A 26162-nucleotide genomic window follows, 5' to 3' on the forward strand; every position below is an offset into this window, starting at 1 on the left:
TTGTCAAAAAATTTCAAAAATTCTGAATAGAATATCTTTCATCAAAACACTTATGGATTACAATACTAATGCCCTTTGCTAGTATTTTCTATAAAGCTGTGTTTCTAAATTTTAGAAAGTATAAAATATTTATATTTAAAGTTGAAACTTTCTTGGCTATTGTAGTTGAAGCATTATCATCAATTATGCTTTTACATTATTGGTAGCCCTGGCAGATTTGGATTTAATCTGCAACATAGCATTTTTTCATAAAATGAAAATAAAAACAAATCCGTTATTCTTCAACATTATCTTTCTATCTTTTAGGAAATGTCTATTGTTATCAGAAACAAATGAGATAAACAAAGATAAATTTAAATCCATCTTGGCTAGGGGTATATATTATGGCATTGGTGTTTTCCAGTGTATTCACTTGTCAGTTAAAGACGTCTTCAATAAGCATGTAAGAGTGATAGCTAAGGATATTTCCTGAATATTTTGAATGAACAATTTAAGTGATATGCTACGCAAAAAAGTCTTGGTTTAAATCGTATGTCAATAAACTAGTGTCTTCTTGTTTTATTTAATTGCATATTTATTATTTACCAAGAAGATAAAATAGCCTTGGAAGGGAGTGTGCCTCCTCGGGTTTCTCTGACAGCTTATATTCATTGAGCCATAGACTTTAGTAATAGGAAACAATATCTTTCATCCATCAGATTCCAGCTGTCTTGTTGTTGGCACTTGACAGATCAAGTTTGCAAGCTGATGCCATGCCAAGAACAATATATTTCTGTTTCAACATAAATTTAGTCTGATTGAGATCCAGGCTGTTTACTGGTCATGTCAGAGAGTTGAAGCCTGCTTCCCAAGAAAACGCTTTGAAGTGCTTTTGCTCAGTTTTATCCCAGAAAATGTGATGTCATTATATCTAAGCCTGTTTTTTATTGTTCATCCTCAAATTTTTTTCTCATTGTGACCTTGTTTTCTCCAGTTTAGGAATTAATAGGGCTTTATGATTTTCCCATATGTTAATCCTGTTTCTGAGTGAGTTAATAATTTTATATTCTAATGATTAACTCTTCTTTTTCCTCCTGTTCTTTGTCTTTTTTCATTATTTATTCTTTGTTTTGCACATTCCCAACACCCACTTACAACTTACAAAACCAGAATGCAGAGCTGTGATATAAAATCCTATAAATACCTTTGTGATATTATTGATTTTTATTTTTTTGCCTTCAAAATTAAACAGTTGAATGAACATACTCTTAAGAACGGTGATTCCTTCTTTTATGATATGTAGTTTATAGCTTTTTATTTGAATTACAGCTTGTGCAGCCTATCGTTGACAAGTTTCTGACAATTGCACGGACTCAAAATCAAAATGAGTGAAGATCTAGAGCAGGGGTGGGCAATCCTGGTCCTGGAGGACCGGTGTCCTGCAACTCTAAGACGTCTCCCTGGTCCAACACACTTGAATCCAACAGCTGAATCACCTCCTCAGTGCAGTCAAGTTCTCCAGAGTCCTGCTAAGGACCTAATTATTTGACTCAGGTGTGTTGAAGTAGAGACACATCTAAAAGTTGCAGGAGACCGGCCCTCCAGGCCTGGAGTTGCCCACCCCTGATCTAGAGTTTACCATTATAATATAAGGAGAACTTATATTTGGAATGCTAAATGCTAAATAACTCAAGCACAGACATTTCATAATTTTTCTTCTTGAAGGGAGAGTTGGTAACAATAGAGAAGCTAAATCTAATTTAAATCATAACTTTGCCCTGATTCAGTTGGAAAACCTTTGTTCGCTAGTCCTGTTGTTCTGTGCAGGTGGTGACAACAATGGAACAAGAAACTAACAACAAATCAGAATGATGATTCATCTTAAGCAATATCTTTAGTCTCTGTCAGGAACTAAGGCAGCCTTGCTGTGACAGGAAGAATGGAGATGAAAAGCTGAAGTGCATATGCTTTAATTTTTGTTTTTCACAGTGACAGCACTGTGGAACTATCTGCAGGCTTTGGTACATACAAGCTCAAATTAAAAGCTCATTACGCATTTAGCATCTTATAATGTGGAAATTTTAATATATAGCATGTGATGTAATAGTTTTTTTTTTACATGTTAGCTTTAATGGCTGTAGGGTCATCCGAAGTATAATGAGGCAGCACTTTATTTAAACAAACATAGTTGCGATGTAATTATACTGTCATTGAAATTCTGGTTCTTTATTATCGGTGCTTGAGAATAAACAATGGGATACTATCATGGCCCTAAGTAGTAAATAAGATCAACAAAATGCATCATCCAAATTATTTTCTCCTTTGGATGCACAATTTACTGATTAAGATTAATAATTAAAACAAAAAAATCAGCTTTGTGTTTGTTGGGTGCATCTGTCACTCATGGCATTCTGGCCATTTTTGATTAAGTTCTAATAAAGAATTACAAAAGGGCACTGTATCTTTAAAACATAACAGAGGAGAGGATCCTTTAGTGCCTGCATAACAATGTAAACTCAAGAGAGTAACATGTGTCAGAATGTCTGAGGCAGAAAGTATGGATAGCAGACACACACACAGCCAGCCTTTTGAGCTATAAGCAATAATACTTCTCTTTTTTGGAATATTGCTCTAAGGCTTCCACACAAGAGAAAAAAATTAATAAAAATATATCTTGGCAGCATTCTCTGAAACAAGAATATGTTATGTGACACATGGGATGTCAGTAAGATTGTTCTCTCCAAGCAACAACAAGTTGTAATATTAACTAGCACAAGTCTCTTCTACTAACTCCCCCTGGTTTCTTCTTTGGGTCGATGCATTTTATGGAGAAAAATAAATGGCATCACAGCTGAACTGTTCTGCAATAGGGTTTTCAACCACTGGCCAAGTAATCAATTCATTTAAATTCAAGAATACTTACAGTTACTTTGTGTTACAGCTTTATTTGTACTAAATTAGCCTCTTTCCTTAAAATTCTTGGTTTTCTATTCCTAATAAATTTGTTTTTGTGTGTAATTTTGTAGGAAACATTTAATTTAATGTGGAATGAGGCTGAAACATAAAATGTGGAAAAAAAATTAAATACTGTGAGTATTTTAGTTTGGAAGGGAAAATAAAAGTGGTTATCACTCAAATATCCAAGATGATGATGGTTGAGATTAGGAAGGATCTCATGTTGCAGATATAATGTACAATCAGTAGTATCATCATAGCAAATTTTTTTTTTTTTTACATATATCCTCTATATTTGTAGTGTTTTGTTACCAATAAGAATGTCAAAATCCACAAATCCCTCTCAGTAAGAAACTCCAACAGATGATGAAAATAGTGCTAACAAATGAGCCGTGTAATTTTATATCAGAACTTAAGAGGGTTTTCTGTCATTTACAGCAAAATTTTGATTGTTTATTAACTGAAATAATAAAAAAAATTTATGAAACTGAGCAATTGTAAAATATTGTGTACATAGTTTTGGTCTAAAGCATCAATGGTTGTTGATGTTTTAGGCAAACATCAACAAACATTTAAAACATATTCACATTTTAAAATGAACATATATTAACTAATACATTTTTATTGCATTATATTGCCTTCAGTTAATCTACTAATAAAATTTTTCGGAATGAAGTTGGTTTTTCATAAAAACACATCGTAGTTGATAGTATTAGATCCAAATGAGGATTTTAATTTTGTTAATATATTAAGTAGATCCTATGTAAAAAAAAAAAAAAAGATACTAAATAAATAATTTGTCTTGAATTAACTAAAAATCTAATCTAGGTTTGAAGAAACATCTCGGAAGTATTCACATAACAAGTAAGTTGTAAGCATTTGTCATGGGAACATTCACGTGTTACTTGCTGAGGACATGTTGGAAGATTTAAGTGGCCTCACTCTAGGATGAAGTTATTCTCGCTCTTCCGAGAAGTCCATCAAGGATATTTTCAAGGAATTTGAAAAGCAATTCTTGTTGGCACATGTCCCATAAGAGGGTGGGGAGGGGGATGTGTCTCGGGAGTTTCTTACCTGCTCTGCACTCGCAGAACAAGCTCTCTGATTGGCTTGAGTTCTGAATGTCTTAGCAGGATAATGCTACATTCAGAGAAATTCAGGGATGCACAATTTGACTGTCAAATGGGGACAATTCTGTATTGAAGTGATGTTCGACAACTTTTTTTCCTTACTCTTTCAAGGCTAGTGTGGTGGTTAGACAAGTTGACAGTCTCTGAAGATGATAGGCTTTGCCAGAACAAAGTAAACACTCAGGAAGCCTTTCATGGTCCTCGTTTAATACATGCATTGATTTGGTGGGCAGAATGCACGGGAAAGCATAGAGGACATTAGGGTTAATCAGAAATTTAACCCTGCCATATAACATTAGTTTAAAATTTTCTTCCTCTCTCTGTCTGGAGAGTTGAATTCACCATTAGATTCACTGCCTGGAGCTCGGCTTGTGCTCACTCTTTAGTCACAGATGCACTTTATGTCGGAGATGAGTTTAATGGCAGCATTAAACATCCGTAGCCTCAGGTGCTGAATGCAGATGACTGCGCCGTTTCTGTCAGGTGGAAAGAAGGAGTGACAAATGAGGGTGATCATTCTCTTATAGCCGTGCTATACGGTTGTACTTCTCTTGCGCAGGCATAGATGTCTGCATTTCACACATGAGCACAGCCATACACACAAATTGGATTCCCCCCCATAAACGTGTTCGCCGTTGTCAGTAATGTTTAATGATGAAAAATTTGGCAGGGGAGACCGAGTGCTTTTCTAAATGTGCCTCAGTGTTTAAGTGTCCCTTGCAATTATCATCCGTAAGACGGTGTCCTTTTTTTTATTGATGACTGACGAAGTTGCAGTCCAGTGTTTCTCACTGCTGCTAAAGATAACACACCTGAATCCCCCGCGGTTTGTTTGACATGCAGTCATTATTCATCAGCTGAATATTATGTAAACTGAGACTTGGAAATATGCATATAGGTACGTGTGTTTCTCGCTGTGCATGTGTTGTTTATTGTCAGTGTGTGTGTGTGTGTGTGTTCAGGTGTCAGCACCAAGAGCCAACAGCCTTGTAATAAAACACTGGTAAAATATTGAAAGTCATAAAAAGGCAGATAATTGGCTTTTTCAGGTTGGGTGAAATGGATCACTTCTAACACAGCCGTTGAAAAATGGCTGCTGAGAGGAGTGAGTCAGACGGATGGAGAGGACAGTGGAAGTTAGAGAATGGCCAGAAAAATCTTGTATGTATAGAAGAGTACAAAAAAGGGAAATGAAGAGAACAGACAGGAAAATACATGTCCTCAAAAAGAATGAAAGATTAAAGAGAGTGGTGCACACTTTTAGAGAAAATTGGTGCACTAGAAAAAAACATTTCTTTACTTTTCTTTCTTCTTTCTCTGAAAAATATATATATATATATATAAAACTTCAAAAGAAACACTACTTTAACTGCACTTGGACATGCTCAAGTAGTACCAGATTCTGCCACTAGCTGGCGTAATAGAACATGCGCATCTATCAATTCATATTAGGACTTTGTATAATCTCTTAATTGCTTACTCTCACCGAGTCCTATTCCCAGCAATCACATGCTTTGCAGATGTGCTGTGTGTGTATTTGTGGTGGTGTCCATGCGTGTGTGTGCTTGTGCGTGTAAGAGAGAAAGACAGAGAGCGAGCGAGGAAGAGAGAGAGAGTTATAGAAAACGTGAAATAGAGTGAGAGTGTCTGGCTACCAGCTCATGACAGTGAAAAGACAGATGACCCTGAGTGGAGGAACGGCCTCCCTGCCTGTATAGCATCTATCATCACTGAACAGACTTGTCTTCTACTGTTTGCTGCACTTCCCTTTGTGTGAGTGTGTACGTGCTCGTATGTGTGGGGTAATTACCCGCAGATGAAACTCATGCTTAGCTGGAAAGTAACTTGTCTTCCCTGTAACTACAGACCACAAAAATCACATGCATGGATGCACGTGCACCCACAGATTCACAGAACATAAGATTGATTTGCGTAAAACTCCTGGAAGGAATTTCAACTGAGAACCAAGTCTTTGAGATATCCGTGATGTGCAAGTTTTGGCCCCAACATGAAGATGAGTCACCATATTTCACCAGTTTGTTTTTCCCCACACAGCAGTTGTTATGCAAGTGTGCTCATACAAAGCTGCTGCTGTCATTATACTTTAACCACTGGTTTTAAAGTTTTGCCTTTCTCTTAATGAGTTAGTGCATCCGTCCATCTATCTGAATCCTCTTCAAATACAGTCGCAAAATAAGTGTGACAAAAAACGTAAGTTTGAAAATTTGAGTCTAAAGAGTATGGGATTTTGAAAGGGAAAATTTGTAGGAATGTGAGAGAAGGTGAAAGTAACTACATTAATTCTGAAACACTTTTATGTGATAGAACAAAGCACTACTTATCTGTGTTAGTGAGGGAAAATGATGTGTGGTTGTAAAAACCTTTTTCACACTGAAATCTGAAGTGTGGTGTTCATTTGTACTCAACATCCTCTAACTTGACACCCCTAAATAAAATCTGTTTTCAGACACAGCAAAGAGAACAGCTTCAGATTTACATTCAAAATCTTCAAAAAAACAAAACAATGGTTGAGCTTTACAAATTTTTAAGCCACTAAAGTCTTAAAAGAGATTAATATATTTTAACTATTTGGGTGTAGAATAACAACAAACCATCCTTGCTATGTTGTGTACAATCTAACTCATAAATGTTTAAACAATTATTGTTTGAATAAAACCTGATGTGTGAGATACAATTAGAAAAAAGTGACATTTCAGGAGCTGTTGTCTAATTTAAGTATTTTACTGTGCTGCAATAAAGTTATTATTAATTTCTGGACAGTAATTAATAAGAATTAAGAAAAGATGTAATGAGTTTTTCTTGTCTTTTTTGCAGTTTCCATCATGTAAATAATCTACATCTCTAAGACGGCTAACAAAAAGTGTAATGAAATAGCTGAATTTATTTTATCAGGAGAATTTAAAGTGCCATCTACAGAAAAAAAAATCAAACTTCAAAACCTTGTAAAAGTCAGACAAAGGGTAAATGTGTTACCCTCTGAGAAACCTACACATGCAGTAAGACAAAATACAAAACCTTTTGACAGAAATGGGGGAAAAAAACAACTTTGTTTTGGCGCTGCACTCTGCTATTTGACGCAGCGCTCAGAGAGAAGAATAACTGACTGATCTTTTGTCATTTATTTTTGCCCAACTCATCCCTCTTGAATAGCATGTGGGGCAACTGAGAAAAAAAAAACACGCCGATAGTTCACCTTATCCAGAGATGTCAAACAGGATCAAAACACTACAAACATTACCGTTTTAGAGTGGGGACAAAAACACCCACAGCCTCTTGACAGACACCGTTCACCTGTCCTCAAAAGGCTGCCTGTTTCCTCGACGTTTGTCTGACGGCTCAGCAGAATCCCCAGAGGGCTACCTGAAGCTTTGATACTGCATCAACTCAGTGGAGTGGCTGTCATGACAAGAGGGGGCGGAGGACGAATGGGCTAAGAGGAAACTAAAGAGTTGGTAGACGAGGGCTGAGGAGCAGGGTTGGGTGGGGCTTGCTTTGGGAGGAGTTGCAGATTTAAAGAAAAAGGAGACGTCATAACTTGGAGATCTGGTAAAGATAAAAGCAAGTCGAAGCAGTTACATCTTTTCAGATTATACAGTTCTGAATTATTTCGGGTTATTGATATTTTTGTGATATGCTTTTGGTCTAAAAAAAAATTGAGTTTCCAGCAGAATTTATTGTCTGACTTAACGCTCTCTGCCGCTGTTTACTTGGTCATTTTTCTGGGAGAATGAGACAGAAGGCCTCTCATCTCCTCTCACCCTCCTCTAAATGGCCATCAGTCAAAGCGAACATGCTCGCCTGATGATAAAGAGCTCCACGTGCTACTGACTGCCTCTTTTATTGCAATCACTCCCACTCCACCCTCTCTTGTTATGCAGAGTATGAACTCAGAGGGTGTCTGTGTGCTTTTTCAGACAGGAAGGTGGTATTTCACAGCTCACCTTTTCAAAATGTCATAAAAAAGGTGAAGATATGTATGCTGATGTCAAAGTATCACAATTTAACTGGGAGTTGTTAATGCATAAATTAAGGTCACGTCAGCATATTAAATTGTTTTGTTATTTAACCAGTTTCTTGATGTCAGGAATGACGTGTGTAACAGTTATGGGCTACGCAGCTAACTGCGGCTACAAAAGCAGCATCAGAAGATGGTTCTTGAAGGAGCCTGAGGTGTGAATGAAGACACAATCACTGTTTTAGTTTTGGTGTTTTTGTATTGATGATTGGGGGAAAAAACAACAACAAACAATTACAAATACACAATGAGGGTCAAATTAATTCAAAATAAATCAATTCAAAAGATCAAAGTTCTTGTCCTTAGCTCGCCATCCTTTGCTCAGAAGAGGATCTGAGAATCTGATCCATCAAAAAAACCCGACCTAAAAGGCCAAAAAAAAAACCCATTAGGCGGTTTATCAACAATAAGTATGTGCAAACACACAAATGCAATAAATATCAAATTCAAATGCAATAATTAAACTAAACATTTCAGTCAGGTTAACTTAACCATAATTTAAATAAACAAAAAGAATAATCATATTTCAAACTAATCCATTTAAGGTTAAAGTTGAAATCAAAGTTCAGATGCATCGATTCATCGGCCAGCAGATTTTTCGGTGCCAATTTCCCTAATTTGGGAAATCGGTGATCAGACGATTTTTTACATGAGAAACCGATCTGAACCACCGATTTTATCTACCTCAGCAAAGGTATTTAAACCAACTGTTATCTTCTTCTGCTTTGCTGTGCATGAGGTTTGAGTTGCAGACCGGCCCAGCAGCTCAGGTCTGTATGTTTGCAGGTAACAATAGTCATGTCACTGTTGGCAACTCATCAACTTTCTTGCTACATTTAGCAACATTTTAGACAAAAAACTTGGCATCTGCCAAAATCGGAATCGGCAGTTCAGGATTTTTATTAGATCGGTAATCGGTGATCAGACAGAAAACTGCAAAGGGTGCATCCCTAAAAACCACATGCACAGTGAAAACTTTGTAAAGAAAAATCGAAAGCTGAAATTCAAATCTAATAACTTTTTGCTTCAAGCAAGAGGGTGAATAACTCCTCTACGGTGGTGGCCCTAACCTTCCAAAAATCTTGGAAACCCAATTAATTTTAACACAGTATTTTTCAAATGGTATGGTTAATTAAAACAGTAGTTAAGTTGAGTTTTTTGTGATAAAGTGAATGAAATTGACTAAGCTTTAAAGTGTTATCGCTTTGTAGAGAGTTTTAGAGGCAAATTAGTCATCAGGTTTTACAAACGTACCTTTTTTAGAGAGATTTTTGGACTATCTGTAAACCTCGTATTTAAAGTTTCTTGTGTACATCTCTTTTTTTACTGAGAAAGCTTCTTGAACACACACAACCCTACGCATGCACACACACGCAGTCACACAATTGGGACGATGTCTGTGCCTTTTTCACTGGTCACGCACGATATCACACAGGGTTTTTGGAATTACTTGGATACCACAAAACAGCTGGTATCGCCACATTACTGTAGAATGTATCATCTACACTATCAGTGCTCACCAATGGCAACAAGAACAGCAGCAGGGAGAGCTGAAGCCAGGTCAATGATCCTGTTTTCACGCTGGTTCATGCTATTATTACTTTCTTTTTTTTTTTACTTCTCTTTGCCTCTTCTCCAGGGAACTGAGTCGACCAACCAGTCTGCTGCCCACTGAATGTAGCGTGGGACCTGGTTTAGGGAAGGATGACGACCCTCTACCACCGGGGCTGGAGAGCCTTCCGCTCAGACTGATGCAGCAGGAATGCACGGCGGTCAAAACCCTGCTTTTAAGACTAAGAAGGACATTACAGGAGGTGGGTGATGTATTTTCACACAGCAACAAGCATATGGTCACATTTGATGTTAATTTACAGTGCTGCCAAAAAGTAATTATTCCCTGATCACAGAACTTTCATATGAAATGCAGTTTTGAAGAGACTATCCGTTTTACTGATGGGAAACAAAGCTTTCTAAACTGACCTGGCCTTTGGTGAAAAAGTAATTGTACCCTCAGACAACTTATATTTAAATGATTGCTTAATCCTATGGGTCAAGCAACTGAATAATGAAATTAACACACAAAAATATATATATATATTTTGAAAATTAATGACTTAACATAGGGGTTCTCCTTTGCACAGTGGGGAAGGTTGGTTTAGACAGCCATTTCTTAAATAGTTTAAGAAATTAAACCATTTAAAAACTGTGCCTTACTTCAATTATCGTTGTCTGTTGTTAAGTTGTTCAATAGTCTTGAACATGTAGTGTGGCAAAAACAACCAAAATCTTTAGAAATCCTTGAATTTCTCCATATTTATTTCTGTACTTTTTGTCCACTTTGGAAATTTTTGCTGCTTTGTCTTTGTGTTTTACATAAAACCACCAATAAAATACATTGAAGACTATTGTTGTGACATGAGAAAATGTGAAAAAGCTAAGTGCTTTACTTTGGACTGATTAGGTTCTAAAAGCATCACATTATTTTTTTTAGTGGCATAAATTTATATCAAAAGTAGCACTCTCTCAATTGTTTATATCTTTATTAATCAGCTTTATTAAATCTCATAAAAGTGGATTCCTTATCATTTTTACCTTGTCTCTTTAATCTCCTCTTTGCGTTTCAGAGGATGAAGCTATATGTCTTTAAGTTCCTGCCATGATACTGTTTCTGTGTTCTCAAGCATGCAGGCAATGCATGCATAAATCATCCAGTTACAGACTATAACTTTGCTCCTTAAATGTCTATTTAGAGCTTTAGCTTTACCTCAGGCAATGAAACCATCTGATTATGAATATTTGAAATTCAATAAAATTACCTTCACATTACTATAGGTTTGATTGATGTTAATGGTCACTTAGTAAAGCATTGACACGTTGCAATAGTGTAGTTTTGCAAGGTTTAATTATGCAGTCCGTAGGTTTGTATCAACTGCCTACTCATGCAGTCTTTTGAGTCTTTAAATGGTTGAAGAAAAAAATAAAATAGTGGTTTAGTGCCAATTTTTGTCAGGAACATAATTATCTTTTTTACAATTTTTTTTGGAAGATTTTAATTGTAGTTATGCACCACTACCAGTTATGCAGTTTCATAAGTGATAAATGTGGTTTAGTTTTGCATTTTTGTCCAAACCATGCCAGAGGGAAATCTGAGTTTTTATGTGAAATGACAGAGGCATCAATGAATTGACTATATTTCTGACTGTGAGTTTATAGTAATTTGAAATCAAACAAATAATAGGTAATAGGTCGCACCATAGTTGAATCAGTTTAAGACACAATCACACTACAGACTGATAACTCAATCAGAAAACATATATATATATATATATATATATATATATATATATATATACCTCAAAATAATAAAGGGGACACTTTAACATTTAAGTGAATACTGAAGTGTTCCCTTTATTTTTTTGAGCGTGTTCCCTTTATTTTTTTGAGCAGTATATATATATATATATATATATATATATATATATATATATATTTTTTTTATGATGTAGCTGTTTTTCCACATAAACAGTATCGATTATGCACCTCATACAGATAATTTATTTATTTCGCATTTCATACATATCACTAGATTTTAATAATAACACAACATAGCATGTTGGCTCAGGTCTGTCCCACACGTCACATAACAAATACAGACAGGGGACACTCCGTCACTGCAAAGGTTTTAAAAACACTTGCAGAAGTCTTTGGGAAAGCAGATTATGGTTAAATATTTTCAACATACACAGATATGTTTGTTGAATATGTTGTTTTGTGATCTAATGCCTTTTTGTCCTTTAGCTAAATAACAAAAAGGCATGTTTAAGAGTGGTAAGAGTGGTAAGGTTCTAGCTGTCTTGCTTCTTTCCCCACTTTGTACATTTGCACTTTTTGGTATCTCTATTCCTGACTATTTTGGTGAATCAAAGTGAGACGTTTGCCACATGCCACACGACACATGGCCTGTCATAGAAGCTTTCAGGTCTCTTTGTACCCGCTTTGACAGCCAATGATTTAAAGTTATAAGCTATAATCTACTCATATCTTCTCGGTTGAGATGGGGTTATATGCCACCCATAATGCAAGCTTGCTTATAGGTTGCTGATGGGATCAAAATCTGGTATATTTCATTAAAGCCAGTTGACCCAAACAGTGATTATACCTGCAATGTAATTGTTAGGTGCCATACATTTTCAGAAAAATAAATGTAATTTATACTTGAGGAATACTTGAGCAATGCGGTTTCTGAACATATTAACTCCATAATTCAGTAAAAATACTTGGTTATCAAGATAAACAGAGCATTCTTTTTCTTCTATTATTGCAGCATTTAGCAAATAGAAATACAGTAACTTTGGTAATTCTAGCTGACCTAAAACAAGAGAGACATCTGGACTAATTTCAGACGGTGAGATGTGTGTCTTTTTTTCGGTGCATGTAAAGTTCTGGTTTCAACTGTAACTTCCTGGTTGGCGTGATAACTAGGAATCTGTCATTCTGATCTTATTAACTTACCTAATTAAAAAAGATTAGTTTAAAAAAGACAAGAAATAGTAAGTTACTCTGTATAAAAATGTTTGTAAATTGATACAATTCAGTTGGCTGGACTGTTTAAGCCTTGACTGGGTGTGACATGGTACAGAAAAAAAATGAAGGAGCAACTTGGTCCAGAACCTGGCAAGATTCTTTAAAAAAAACAGCAAAAAAACAAACAAACACTTCAATACCTATATAATCTTCTAAAGATCAAAGCGAGCAGCTAACGTCAGCCCACTGAGGCATATATACGGTTTTCTCCTGATCTGTTAGCTGTTCATAGCGCTGTTTTCTCTCCAAGGGCCACAGAGACGGAGCAAGAGAAACACGAAATAGTAATTTATAGAGTGACATAAACTAAAGGGATGATGAAGTTGCAGAAGAGAGAAGGGGTGCACAGCAGCAGAACATGAATATGAAAGAGGAGACACTTTGCCCTCTTTGGTTTCTCTGTTGCATCATTAACTTGCAAATTATGTTGCTGTCACGGTCTTTGGGTTTTAATGTGTGTTTTGGTTTGGTATTCTTGCTGTATTTCTATAGTATGGTTGTTTTTGACAGTGCTGCTTTCTTCTTTCCCTGCACATCTGGTGTTAGTTTCCTAAGCACCACACCTGCATTGTGTAGGTGTTTCAGCTTCTTTGGTATAAATAAGGTGTTGGAAACATCTAGTATTTTAATATGTCCTAGGCTTTAAAATGAGTCAGTCACTTAGGGTTAGTGTATATTGTGGTATGCTTTGTCCACTAGAAATTGAAATGTTTAGGAAAAGTAGTGAAAAGATGTTGTACTAAGACTTGGCTGTACGCTGGACATATTTTATTTATCATTCTTTGTTCCACGGATGAGATCTAACTCGTGGAATATTCCAGAGCAACAAGTTGTTTACCAGTAGAGGAAAGGGAACATGAGGATACTGTTAGAAATATGAACCGACCAAAAAGGATTACAAGCATTTCAGATGTGTCTTGTATGCACAGAAAAGCAGGTCTTGGTCAAAGATTGGTGACAAGGAAGAGGTGGTAAGCAAACGGGGCTTCATCCTGAATTGGAAATTTCAGCTGGCCTTCATTAAAACAGATTGGTTTCTTTGAAAGTTACAAATTGGCTGAAAATCTCACAAAAGAGGAATGACTTTTACACCACGTTATTTATCACATTGTACAGTGTTTTATTTTAAACGTATAAACATACAAAAGTATTATTTTCTGTGACAACATGACTTGTGCTAGTAGGCTGCAGTCCTAATTGCTCCTTCCTGAATAGTTTTCTGAAGTGTTAGTGCTCAGCTTGTGTCTGTGCTATAATATTGTGTCAGGTCCTGCTATTTCATTATTTGCAGTGTTTTCTTGACGAAGCATGTCTTGTGTTTAAAAGACTGCTCTTCCAGTGATTGAACACTGAAAATTGTCTGATGTTTTAGTTCTTCACTCCTACGTGCACTATTGGACTGTATCAATTGTTTTCATTTGTTTCATGTGTTTGACAGAATATTTTTGGTCAGTTGAATCTGTAGCTATTTTTTTTTTTAGATAATTTGTTAATTTTTGCAGCTATGTTTGCCAGCCTATCGTTTTTTTAAGACTATGCTGCCAAACTGCAGCTTTGTTTTGGAGTTTGAACTGTTTTTAAATTGCTTCCATTGGATTTTTAAGTAGAACAGCTGCAGACTTAGTTGCTTTTGTTCTGTTGCTGGAAGGAGGGTCATAGTCTGGGTCACAACTTCATTAAAAACCACAGCATTATCATGATAAGAAAGAGCAGATTTTAAATACTGCAAGATATGTTGTGTATCACAATAAACCCAAACTGTATCATGATATTAATTGTAAACTATGTCATCTGTCCTAATTGACGGAGCTTGCTGTTGCTAGTGTTAGCATGCTAACACATACAGCTTATCAGCTCAGTGTTATGTCGGAGCTTGTTAATAACTCATCAATTTGTACTAGTTGTGTGGAAACATGGCAACATCTAAATTCTAAAATAAATATGGGATTTTTGAAAGAAATTATTTAAAAAAACAAACAAAAAACATGTCAGGATCTGAGATCTTGCAAAGTATCAGCAGACACAATCAGTACAATTAATGATGTCACAAAAATGACCACAGGCCTTATACCTCTGAACCTCTTGGTATTCCTAGTGTTTACTTTGCACATTTGGCCAGCCATTCTCCGTCTGCTCCTAAATTATTTCTCTTTCAGCAGTTTATCCTCTTGGCTGCACAGAGGGAACATTTCTAAACTGCTGCTGTCTCGTGTGTGCGTAAAAGCAGCCTCACACAATGATCCCCATTTGTCAATGTCAGCCATGGTTTCTAACTAAAGTGTGATGTACCATTTGTTACAGTACATAGTCACAGCTCTTCCGGACATTGCTCTGAATCCCTACATACTTGTTCCAAGTCTGTCGTTTGACTCTAAACCCTACAGAATTGCTTGACTTTTTCTGTAATTGTAGGAACAAGTTTGTTGCATTTGGGATCCGGTGCTTTCTGAAAATTCCTGGACAATCTTGGAAGTCTAGTTTATAGATTTATTTGATGGAGTTATAAGGGTCATGTTAAGAAATACAAAAATAAAATTAAATTAAAATTCTGGGAATAAAATCAAAATATTATGAGAATAAAGCAGCAAGAGTATAAAGCTGAAATATGAGAATAAAGTTGTAGTATCATAAGAATAAAACGGTATTATGAGAATAAAGTCATAATATAACTTTATTCTTGTAATACCATGACTTTATTCTCATATAATTTCAATTTTATTCCTGTTCAGATTTATTTTATTTATTCAGATTTTTATATGAGAATAAAGTTACATAACTTTATTCAATTCTACGTTTGATTTAGATAAGGATTGACAAAAAAAATATATATATATATATATATTTATCCGTCCAACCATCTATCCACCCCCTGCAGTGTCTCATTTTTGCTGGTTCCACTGTTAAATCCTATCCACTGTAGAAATATTTGTTGTAAATTTATACTGTAACTGTTATTCTTTAAGATTGGTAAATAAATAAATAAAAATACTGGTAATTTTGGAATGTGAGCCCAGAAAGTATGAAGTTTTGACATGTGTGAGTTATGTACACAATGTGTGAAAGTTTCTGTGGACTCCTAGAGCTAAATAGTGTGCGGTACGGTGCGAAAAGGAATGAAAACCAGCACCGTGCTGGAGAAAGGCTCACTAATAAGCAGAGTATTTCCAGTCTAGTCTTTCTACCATCTTGACCCAGGAACTATGATAACCCTGATATTTTGAAAATGGCGCTGTTGTCCTATAAAAACCCTGAAGTCAATTAGAAGGAGTGAAAATGAATGTCCCTTCTCTTATTTAAAGGCTTTCACTTCTTGATTTAGGAGACGTGAGTGTGTGATTAAAGGTGTGCATCTAACTACAAAACCTGCTTTTCTTTCTGAAGCCATTCATCATCTGTAGACATTCAGTTTCAGTGTAGTGCAAGTCATTAAATTCATGGCTCCCCAGCAGCCAATTCTTAAATCTGAGAGGCTTTTTACTGAGCCACATCTAATTGTAGGGACAGTTGTGTGTTGAGGGCTGTGGGACAGAGGTGACCTTACAGAGGATGTGTTTGTGTTGGAGAAGGAAGGAATGAAGGAGGGATGCTGTGTCTGTGGGTGTAGTTGTCAGTGAGTTCACGGCTGTCTCTCTATGTAGGGAAAAGCATTGATCACGGATGACACATTGATGGCCTGGCGCCATAGCACACCTATAATTCTGATAGGGAGGTGTGTGTCTCTAAAAGGTCAGCCAAACCAATAAAACATCAAGTTTTTACCCTGCAAAGATTTGGACTCCAGTGTTTCTCCCAACTTATTTTAAGTAGGTCAAAGCACTATATTATCTGGGATTTAGTTGTAAAAAGTATGTTTTTCCAGTGTAATCTCCCACCAAACGACATACAGTATTAATCTGAGAAGGGTCAAAATGTGGCTAGAAATAAAACATTCATAAATTTGTTAAGAGTCTCTCATGGATGCCATTTTTTCCCGTCTCTTGCTCCACGCCTCCTGCTTTATTTTTGTTTCATCCCACTGAATGCATTAAATGACCACACACAGGCCTGGCATATTTATGATTTATGAAGATTTTGGGTTGCTTTTCTGTTTGGATGATGACATTTTTAGGCATGACGTGTGTTTCATAAGAGATGGTTTTTGGAAAAACTACTTTTTTACGTGACCAACGCCTTAGAAACCTTGAAACAGATGCATACCTAACAATCAGTCTGCCTAAACTTCGCATGCATGAAAGAAACGTGTGTAGGCTGTTCATCAAAACTCAGAGATTTAAACCCTCTTAAATGAAGTCCAGCATGCTACAATTAATCCTTCTAAAGTAATAGTGACACATAAGTTACTTGGTGAATGCATGTGTCCTTCAGTCTGCATGTCCATCCATTGCCTGCATGGGACATGTGTGTGTATGTGTGTGTTTGACTTTGCTTTCTGCCTGGTTTTTGCTTGTGTTGTTGTTTGTTGCCAAAATGCATCTGATCACGCTTGACGTTAGAAGCCAGAAAATGAAAGAAACCCGGTGAAATAACAGAAAGAGAAAAAAAAAGCCATGTCGCCCACCTTGACGTTTTGTTGAATCAATAGAGACTCCAGCTGAGATCAGTAGACGCATGTAAAATTGTCTGTCAGATATTTGGGGAAACAGTTATGGTATAGAGATTCGTGCATCAGATGAAGAATTTCTGCTATATAGTTTAACAACAAAACAAAGTTCAATCAGTGCTAAATAATTCAGAGAGCTCCACTTCCCTCACATAGTAAAGCACAAATTGAGTCAATTTTATGAAGATTTCTTCACATGATAATTTCGATGCCTTTCTGATGTTTTTGTGAATGTTTCTGCAGAGCACGGAGACGAGTCCAGCCAGCAGCCTTCAGTCCCTACCCATCAGTCCTTGCAGTGAGAAGTCACTTCCATTAAAGGTAATCACAAGTAGGCCATTTTATCCTGTTTCTGCATTATGCCTGTGTATGTCATATTTTTATTAATTGTCACGGTAAACAGCCATGCCGTGAGAATATAAGTAATAGATTCTGGTGGTGCTGTTTGGCTCTGTGCAGAGCCAGTGGCTCATTCATTTAGGCAGATGAGTCGATGATTGATATCAAACTTCACACAAACAGGAGACGACACGCGTAGATTCAGACTGCGTGGTCGCTGCATATAGCACAGGCTAATAAAGTGTTATTTATAAACCATGGACTCCACTGGTCACACTTAAAGTACAATGAGACACATCAAGTCAGTGCTTTATAGCTCCACTGATTGACTTAATCTGTTGTTTTTGTCTATAACAGCTCCTTTGATAACACATAATTTACCCTCAAGCCTCATTCATGAGCTGCAATGCTCAGTGACTTAGACGGTGGCTTACTGTGTACAGGAGAGAGAACAACACAGGAATAACACTTTTAGTTTTAGACCAATAGCTATTTGGGGTTGTGTGGACTTAAATATTGACAGTCAAAAATAACATATTTTGGAAAAGATGCTGATCCTGGATCGGTCATCCATAACAATTGTTAGTGCTACACATGCCACCTTGCCATGTGTCCATATTTTGCAATTACGTTTTTTTAATAATGACATGTATATGACTTGTAAAACTGTATTGTAAGCTGTTAACTCTACTTCAATGATCAAACAAATCTGGTTTTCAACATAGACACATTTTTTACCCTTTACAGTGAGGTTTGTAGTCAATGAGCAGTGAAAATATGACCGTATTGGGGACTGGCTGTAGCTCACTGTGCGTGTCTGCGCTCAGCTGCAGGTCTTCCCCTCAAAGAGCACACAGCTGTCCATGCACGGCAGGGGCCCGCAACCTGCGGCTTTGGAGCCACATGTGGCTCTTTTGGCCCTCTACGCTGACTCTTACACGCTTTGGCAAAAATCTATGTAAAACTGACCACTGTTTTAGATAGAAATGAAATAAAAAGGCTTATTTTAGCAGTTTTTCTGGGTATTTTCATGCAGTATTTGCAAAGAACTTACTTAATCAAAGAATACAGTAATATTTTCCTTATAAACATATGAAACACTCTCTATAAGAAAATATATTCTGTCTTTTTTTGTAAAGGTTTGATGTTTTTCTATGTTCAAAAACCAAAGAATGAAAATAAAATTATGGCTCCTTAACCATAACAGTGTTTAAATGCTAAGCATTTATACATTTCAGTTTTTGCTTTACAAAGAGTCATGTAGTTTTGGGGCTCTGGGCCATTATTACTTATTTTGCAGGAACCATCACAAAAATTGATCTTTAGATTGTAAATGTTGCTAAGACAAAAGTCATTTCTGAAAAACCCTCAAATGAATAAAACCTGAAAAACAAAAATGTTAACATGCAGTGGTCAAGGTATTTGTGTTTAAAACACAATTTTTAACAAACAGCATCTTTAGGATATGAAAGTTCTTGCCCAGTGTTTTTCAACCACTGTGCCGTGGCACACTACTGTGCCGTGAGTGATCGTCAGGTGTGCCGTGGAAATTATCCAATTTCACCTACGGTACTGTATTTTCCAGACTATAAGCCGCTACTTTTTTCCTAAGCTTTGAACCATGTGGATTGTAGCCCGGTGCGGCTTTTCTGTGGATTTTTCTTCAACCACCCGGGGGCTCTTTAGCAGGAAGTGAATCTTTAGAAGTCAAAATCAAAGAAGAACACGCTAATTTTCATTTAGAACAAGCACTGCTAACAGCAGGCACGACAGAGAAATGTTTTCAAACTCATAAAATGCAGATTTTAAGTTGAGGTCTGTCAATCTGGCAGTACAGGAGGGAAATAGAGCCGCTGCACGTCAGCTTGGCGTGAACGAAACCATGGTTTGGCTTTGAAGAAAGAGGGCTGCATCCTTAATATATCCAGCAGATTTATTAGGACGCAGCCCTCTGCTGGGTCCTTATGGAAAACCGAGAGCAGCAGAGATACCAGTGGCTTATTGTATATGGAAAATACGGTAATTGGTCTTAAAAGATTTTTTTGAAAATGAATTAATTATCCGGGCTGCACAGTGGCGCAGTTGGTAGAGCTGTTGCCTTGCAGCAAGAAGGTTCTGGGTTCGATTCCCTGTCCCGGTCTTTCTGCATGGAGTTTGCATGTTCTCCCTGTGCATGCGTGGGTTTTCTCCGGGTACTCCGGTTTCCTCCCACAGTCCAAAAACATGACTGTCAGGTTAATTGGCCTCTCCAAATTGCCCCTAGGTGTGAGTGTGTGTGTGCATGGTTGTTTGTCCTGTGTGTCTCTGTGTTGCCCTGCGACAGACTGGCGACCTGTCCAGGGTGACCCCGCCTCTCGCCCGGTACGCTAGCTGGAGAAAGGCACCAGCACCCCTCCTGAACCCACTGAGGGACAAGGGTGTAAGAAAATGGATGGATGGATGACTTAATTATCTGCAAATAATGCCATCTTCGAGTGTCTGCTGTAGTAGTGATTAGCAGCGTAATCATGTAATTTTCTTACCACTAGATGGCAGTAGGTACAGAGCATTTTACAATAAAACAAGAAAATTAGTGATGCATGAATGTTACAGGTAGCGGTGAGAGCACTGTATTCATAGACATAAATATGATTGTATCTAGCAAGACTGTGACAACAGTGATGGAAAAGACAGTGAAGCTCAGCAGTAGTTGGAAAGAGCATTAGTCCATTTCCCACAACACGTCTGTGTGAAATGAGCTTCTCAAGCCTGGCTACTATAAAAACTAAAAGCAGACAGAGACTGAGAGCTGTTGAGGAAGAGCTTTGTCTTTCTTCAATTTCTGCCCGGAAATCAGCTCTGTTTTCATCCAAACATGCACAGGTTTCACACTAGGTGGGTAAAATATACAGATATTTTGTACATGCAACTCTTCATATTGTAACAGTGAAATCTTTCCCAAATATTATTGCTTATTTTAGAATAAGAATTATTTTCTGTATTCCGGCTATAAGAATGCTTTTGGATTAGTTTGTAAAGCACTTTAAAGTTTTCTACAACTTCTTTAAATTTAAGACCACAGTGTTGTGGTACTGTTCAGGTGTATTTTTGAAGTGGACATGTTAAGTGCAATTTGTAAAAGGAAATGTAAAATGTAATAAAAATAATTTTTTGTGTTTATTTGATTCCTTTTCAAGACACTTTGATAAGAATGACTATATATGTAATATAGACTGCTAGAGAGTATCTTTGTTTCCATTTTTGGTTGGTGGTGTGCATCGTGATTTTTTCAATTAAAACAATGTACTTTGGCTCAAAAAAGGTTGAAAAACACTGTTCTTGCCAATACAGTCAATGGGACAAATCAAATTATACAATATAAATAGAGATGAATCCAGATAATAAGTGAGATAAGATAATAAGAAGATAATGAGCCAGACTGAACAGATGTTTGCTTTAAAGCATAAACTCTCAGCTGCCCTCAGGTCCTCAGGGAGGCTGTTCAACAGGTGAGGGACGTAGCAGAAAATAATTGTTTTAATTTTCACTTTAGGTTTCTACAGAAGCTTTGGAGGAGCAGCGCATATCGAATAAAAAGAGTAGATTAAGACCATTAAGAGTTTTATTACTTAAAAGCATTTAATGCTAATCAGAGAAACCTAGTCATTTCCTAAATGGTCATATAATTGATACGCAGTCTTTATGGTCAAAAGTGTGTGATGTGAACTCATTTTTCATTTCTTGTCAGCATTTATTGCTGCTGAATTTCAATGTATAGAGCGGTCTATAAATAAATGTATTTTATATTCTATTTTTTTAGGAAAGCAGAACATTTCAGTAATCAATTTAAAGTGAAATGACATTACAAATTATGTGAATGTATTTAAAATAAACTTTAACCTGTCATAGAAGTTATAAAAGAGTGAACTAAAGTCTCGGAGTTGGCCTATAAGAGAGATGGTTAGACACTATACAGAGATTTGACACTGACAGCTATGAAAATTATTACCATGTCTCCTGATCACAACACACAATTGTAGCAAATAACACTTAGATAAGAGCATGCACCATAATTTAGTGGTTTTGTATCCATATCAGGACAATTTTGTTAGCTTCTTCTCAATGAATTAGTTTTCAGTGGTGTTTGTCACATGTGTCTCCCTGCAGTGATGGCCTGTCCAGAGTGTACTCTGCTTCTCTTTTAGGAGAAGCTCTAGTTCCGTGTGACCCTTACAAGTCAAAGCAGGTAGAGAAAATTGATACATGAATGGATTTTTATTCAAACAAGGCACAAGCTCAGTTCTACTTTAAACCACAGATCAAACCACACACGCACTGATGCCTAAAATACACTGGTCCAGCTTGTTTAGTTAAAAGAGCCCAGAAAAGAGCACAGCAGTCTGTCTGTGATCAAAAATATAAAACTGAACCCTCCTTTGATCTGTGCGTCGTCTTCAATTTTAGCCTTATCATTGCAATTAATAGCCTTTTTTCCACATCAGCTCTTGCTGAATTATGAAGAGATCAAATAGGAAGAAAGAGATTGGTGGGGTAAGGCATGCAGGGTAGCGGCGAGAGAGAAATGAAGAAGAGGATAGCAAAAAAGACAAAAAGACAAAGATGAAAAGCGAGTGGAGTAGGGGTGAGCTGAATGAGAGAGGGGCAAAGTGCCTCACTTGCCTCGACAGGCTGCAGACCCCCTCTGTCAACCAAGTTCATCAGAGCCGTGTGATCTGAATAAGATTTATTAATCTCTGCAGGGAGCATATGTGTGGGTAGCTGCTGAACTGCCTGCATGTGTGTGAGTGTGTTAGCAGGGTTTAAATCTACCCAGAGAGGGCTTTTGGCAAGCTTTTCTCTGACATATACCCTAGTTAGATTGCTGCAGACTTCTTGTTGGGGTGTCACATGGGAGAGTCAAGTCCCAAGTCTGCGATGCTGCCTGTGATCGTGTTTTTTTGTAACACTTTATGCACAATCTCATACTGTACAGCCAGAAAGTGCACACACCGCTAGTACGGAGAGGATTGTGGCTTTCTTTCCAGTGTGCTTCTGCTCAAAGTCTGCATGGGTCCATATCCGTATCCTGATGTGTGTTTTAACTGAAAGCTCCATACTGAATTTTACATTATCACACTGCATTAGAGTATGCGTCTGTGTCAGTGAGAGTGTGCATTTCTGGCCTCCTTACTGACCTACATGAAGTATCAGTGGCTGCTAGATGATAAGGAAAAATTAAAAATGTAGGCTGGGACACAGCTTGAAGACGGCCTCTGTGGTTTAAACCTTCTGTGAATATTTGTAATAGGTGGACAGAATGAAAAGTAGGATCGGGGATAATGGTTTTACTAAACTGTCCAACCCTCTCTTAAAATCATTAATCATTAAAAGACCGCACCACCATAAATCAGTGATGTCGAAACTTGTTGCCATGGTGTCCAAGATCATCAGGTTGAGAGCAAAAATAATTTTATTGTGAAATGTTTTATTTTTACCAGCTGAAAAAAATGTTTTGATGAGTGTGGAAAGGTGACACATTTGGCAGCTATAAGGTCCTCGGTTCAAATCCCAGCTTTGGGTTTTCATTCAACACGCCTGGATTCCCTCAGGGTACTCCAACTAACTCCCAGAGCTTAAAAAAAATGCCTGATGGGTTAATTGTTCTGTCTAAATTGGAGTGGAGTGTGTGCGAATGGTTGGTTGGTTGGTTGTTTGATTTGATTTTGAGGCATCAGAGTCGAGGGGAATAAATACATGTGAATGCTGCATTCATGTGTATCATGAACACATATTATTTGGTTTTATTTGGTATTATAAGAAAATCATGCATCACTTGTCTTTCACTACACAATGATGAGCTACTTTGTTGGTCTATCACGTAAAATCTCAGAAAAAAAATTAGAAATTTCTGGTTTTAACATGACAAGATGGAAGGATAAACAGGTTTAGATCATGGATGAATGGGCGGATGAAACTAAAACAGACACAAAGGGAGAATGTGAATGACAAAACCCGGCATGTCCAAAAGAAAAGGTCACACACTGAATTCAGAATGCTACACTGCTGGACAGGACAGGTTAGAAAAAAAAAAGGTCACATACTGTAATACTGTGTTGAATTGCCTTTAGCTTTGATTACAGCACACATGTAGCAGTGGCACTGTTCCGATAAGCTTCTACCGTAGCATACTGGATAAAGTTTTTGCTGAGAACTTGTGGAGATCGTGGGAAAAATCTCATCCCAAATATTGTCAATGGACTTCCTGGTGGCCAATCTATGTGTAAAAATGACATTTCACGTTTCTTGACCCACTCTCTCTCAGTTTGAGCACAATGAATGATGGTATTACTATCTTATAATATTGTTGTGTCATAAAGGGAAGAAGTAAGGAGCTGATGGAACAACCTGATCATATTAAGGTCAGCTGACCTCCTACTTGTACAGTAGACACTAAACATGGTGGGTGCATCACTGCATATAGCTCTCTTCTTACCCTGATGCACCCATCACTCTGGAAGAGGGTAATTCTGGACTCATCAGACCACACGACCTTGTTCCATTACCAGTCCAGTCTTTATTCTTCCTATCAAACTCAAACCTTTTTTTCCAGATTAGCCTCACTAATCTGTGGTTTTAAACCAGCTTCATAGTTGTTTAATCCCATCCCTTTAGTTTTACATGAATTTTGTGTTTTATCTATTGAACATATTTGTTTGTTCTGCAGTTGTTTTTTGGGGTTCGATTTTAACCTAATGTTTAAGTGATGGTTGATTATGAATATATTTTTTCCCATCACAGTTTTTTAGCGCAGGTGATCGTCACTGACTGTTCTTCCAGTTTCTAAAAATCCTCTCCCAGATTCAACCCAATTTTAGTCATTTTATATAATTTCTGTTGATTTTCTTTTATGACCCTGATGAATGTCAATAATTTTACCAAATTTAAATGACCAAAGGATGTCTTTAAACGTGGTTATTTAATGAGAATCTACATACTACATGAGTTGGGGATAAATCATTTGTTGCCAGATGAAAAGCAATCGTCCATGCTGTAATTATCCAATGGGAGGCTCTTATTGATTTGCTTTGTTAAACCCAGGTGGTGATCTTATTTGAACAAGCAGTTGATCTTTCTAATGGATGTATTTAATGTTTGTTTTCAAAGTCAAAGTGATTAAAACATATGGTGTTCTGATTATTCTTTTATGTGCCATTTTATTATGAGGAGCCAATAACAAAGTGCTCCTGAATGGGAAATCATAAACTGTTCCAGCTCTTTTTGTAAACCAGCATGAAGAGGGGACTAAAGTAGGTATCCAAGAGGAAAGAGGGGGTTAGTTTATCTTTTGAGGATTTATGTATGTATATTTTAAATTTGTCTTGAATCCAGTTTAAAGTCCCTGATGTCTGGACACTCATGAAAAACATTATTCAGTGCTCTGTTGTAATGTCTGAGTTATCAGCATATGGTGCCTCTGATATCAGCGCCGCATTGCTCCGAAGCCATCTGGCATGTCGTTGATTCGTTTTTTGATTGTATTGTCATACAAAGTCTTTCTTGATTGTATATCAGAGCCCAGTGTTACCCTGCATTTTCCTGCATAGCGAATGAAGGTCTCCACATGTGCTGTACTGTATGAGTTTTTTTTTTCTCACAGGCAAGCAATCAACTCAGCTGGGAAGCAACTTCCCAGCTTTGCTTCATCAGACATTTTTTATGCAATTCATACAGTTTCTCCTGTCCCTATTTAGGGTTTTTAGCTCTATTGAATAAACCCCCTTTTCTCCTGCTAGTTTGAGCTGTACCTTGTTATCATTGGAAAGATAGTGTACTTGCTTTTTTTTCTTCGGTTAAACATGTCCTGATGAAACCTTTACACAGGCTTTCTATTTTGTAGAGGTTTCTTTGAATGTAAAGTGAATCATTTAGCTTTTTTTTTATTATTTGGTGCGGGATAAATGACAGACATTGTTACATAAATGTCACAAAATGAGCAATTTTTAACACCGTTCAGACCGCTGTCACAAATCCCCTCAACTGCATCCAGGCTTAATGCAGCCACTGTGGTGTATTTATCCCACTACTTTTCATACTCCCTTTCACGTACCTCTCTTCTATGTGCCATTACTAAATTAACCTGCACTACTTAAGCTTACATCTTCTTGACAACAGATTTCTTCATCATTCAGCAATGATGATGGATTAAGAGGCTAATGGTTGTTTTTATATGGATTTTTTTTTCTCATTTGTGGTTGTAACTCTCCACAGACCGGACCACGAGTTTCCAGTTTTTAGATACTAGAACAGTTGGTGATAAATTTGGCGTTAAAATGTTTTGCCATCACACAGAATTTTCAGATAACCATTGGCAGCCCATGTAAAGTTGCGCAAAAAGCTTGACGTTGACAGCTTTTTAACGTTAACGTTAAACCAGCTGTGTAATAATTTTGTCTAAATTATTAGTGCACACACCGCTAGTGTGTGCACTAGCAGTGTGTGCTAGTGTCTAAATTATTACACAGCATAATTTAGACAAAACCAACATTTAAAATTTAGTACA

The 26162-nt window shown here is 37.0% G+C and overlaps 1 protein-coding gene across 3 annotated transcripts in view; it reads left to right on the forward strand.

Annotated features, from left to right (window-relative positions):
- The window catches only part of ccser1 (coiled-coil serine-rich protein 1), a 146906-nt gene that overhangs the window by 34850 nt on the left and 85894 nt on the right, over positions 1-26162 (forward strand). For all 3 annotated transcript variants that reach the window (XM_008418423.3, XM_008418422.3, XM_008418421.3), the window contains exons 7-8: positions 9740-9914; positions 17528-17605. In XM_008418423.3, coding sequence (XP_008416645.2) covers positions 9740-9914; positions 17528-17605 — 253 coding nt within the window. The remainder of the gene's footprint in view (positions 1-9739; positions 9915-17527; positions 17606-26162) is intronic.

Source organism: Poecilia reticulata, chromosome 9, assembly GCF_904066995.2.
Source record: "Poecilia reticulata chromosome 9, P_reticulata-male-v2, whole genome shotgun sequence".
NCBI lineage: Eukaryota > Metazoa > Chordata > Actinopteri > Cyprinodontiformes > Poeciliidae > Poecilia > Poecilia reticulata.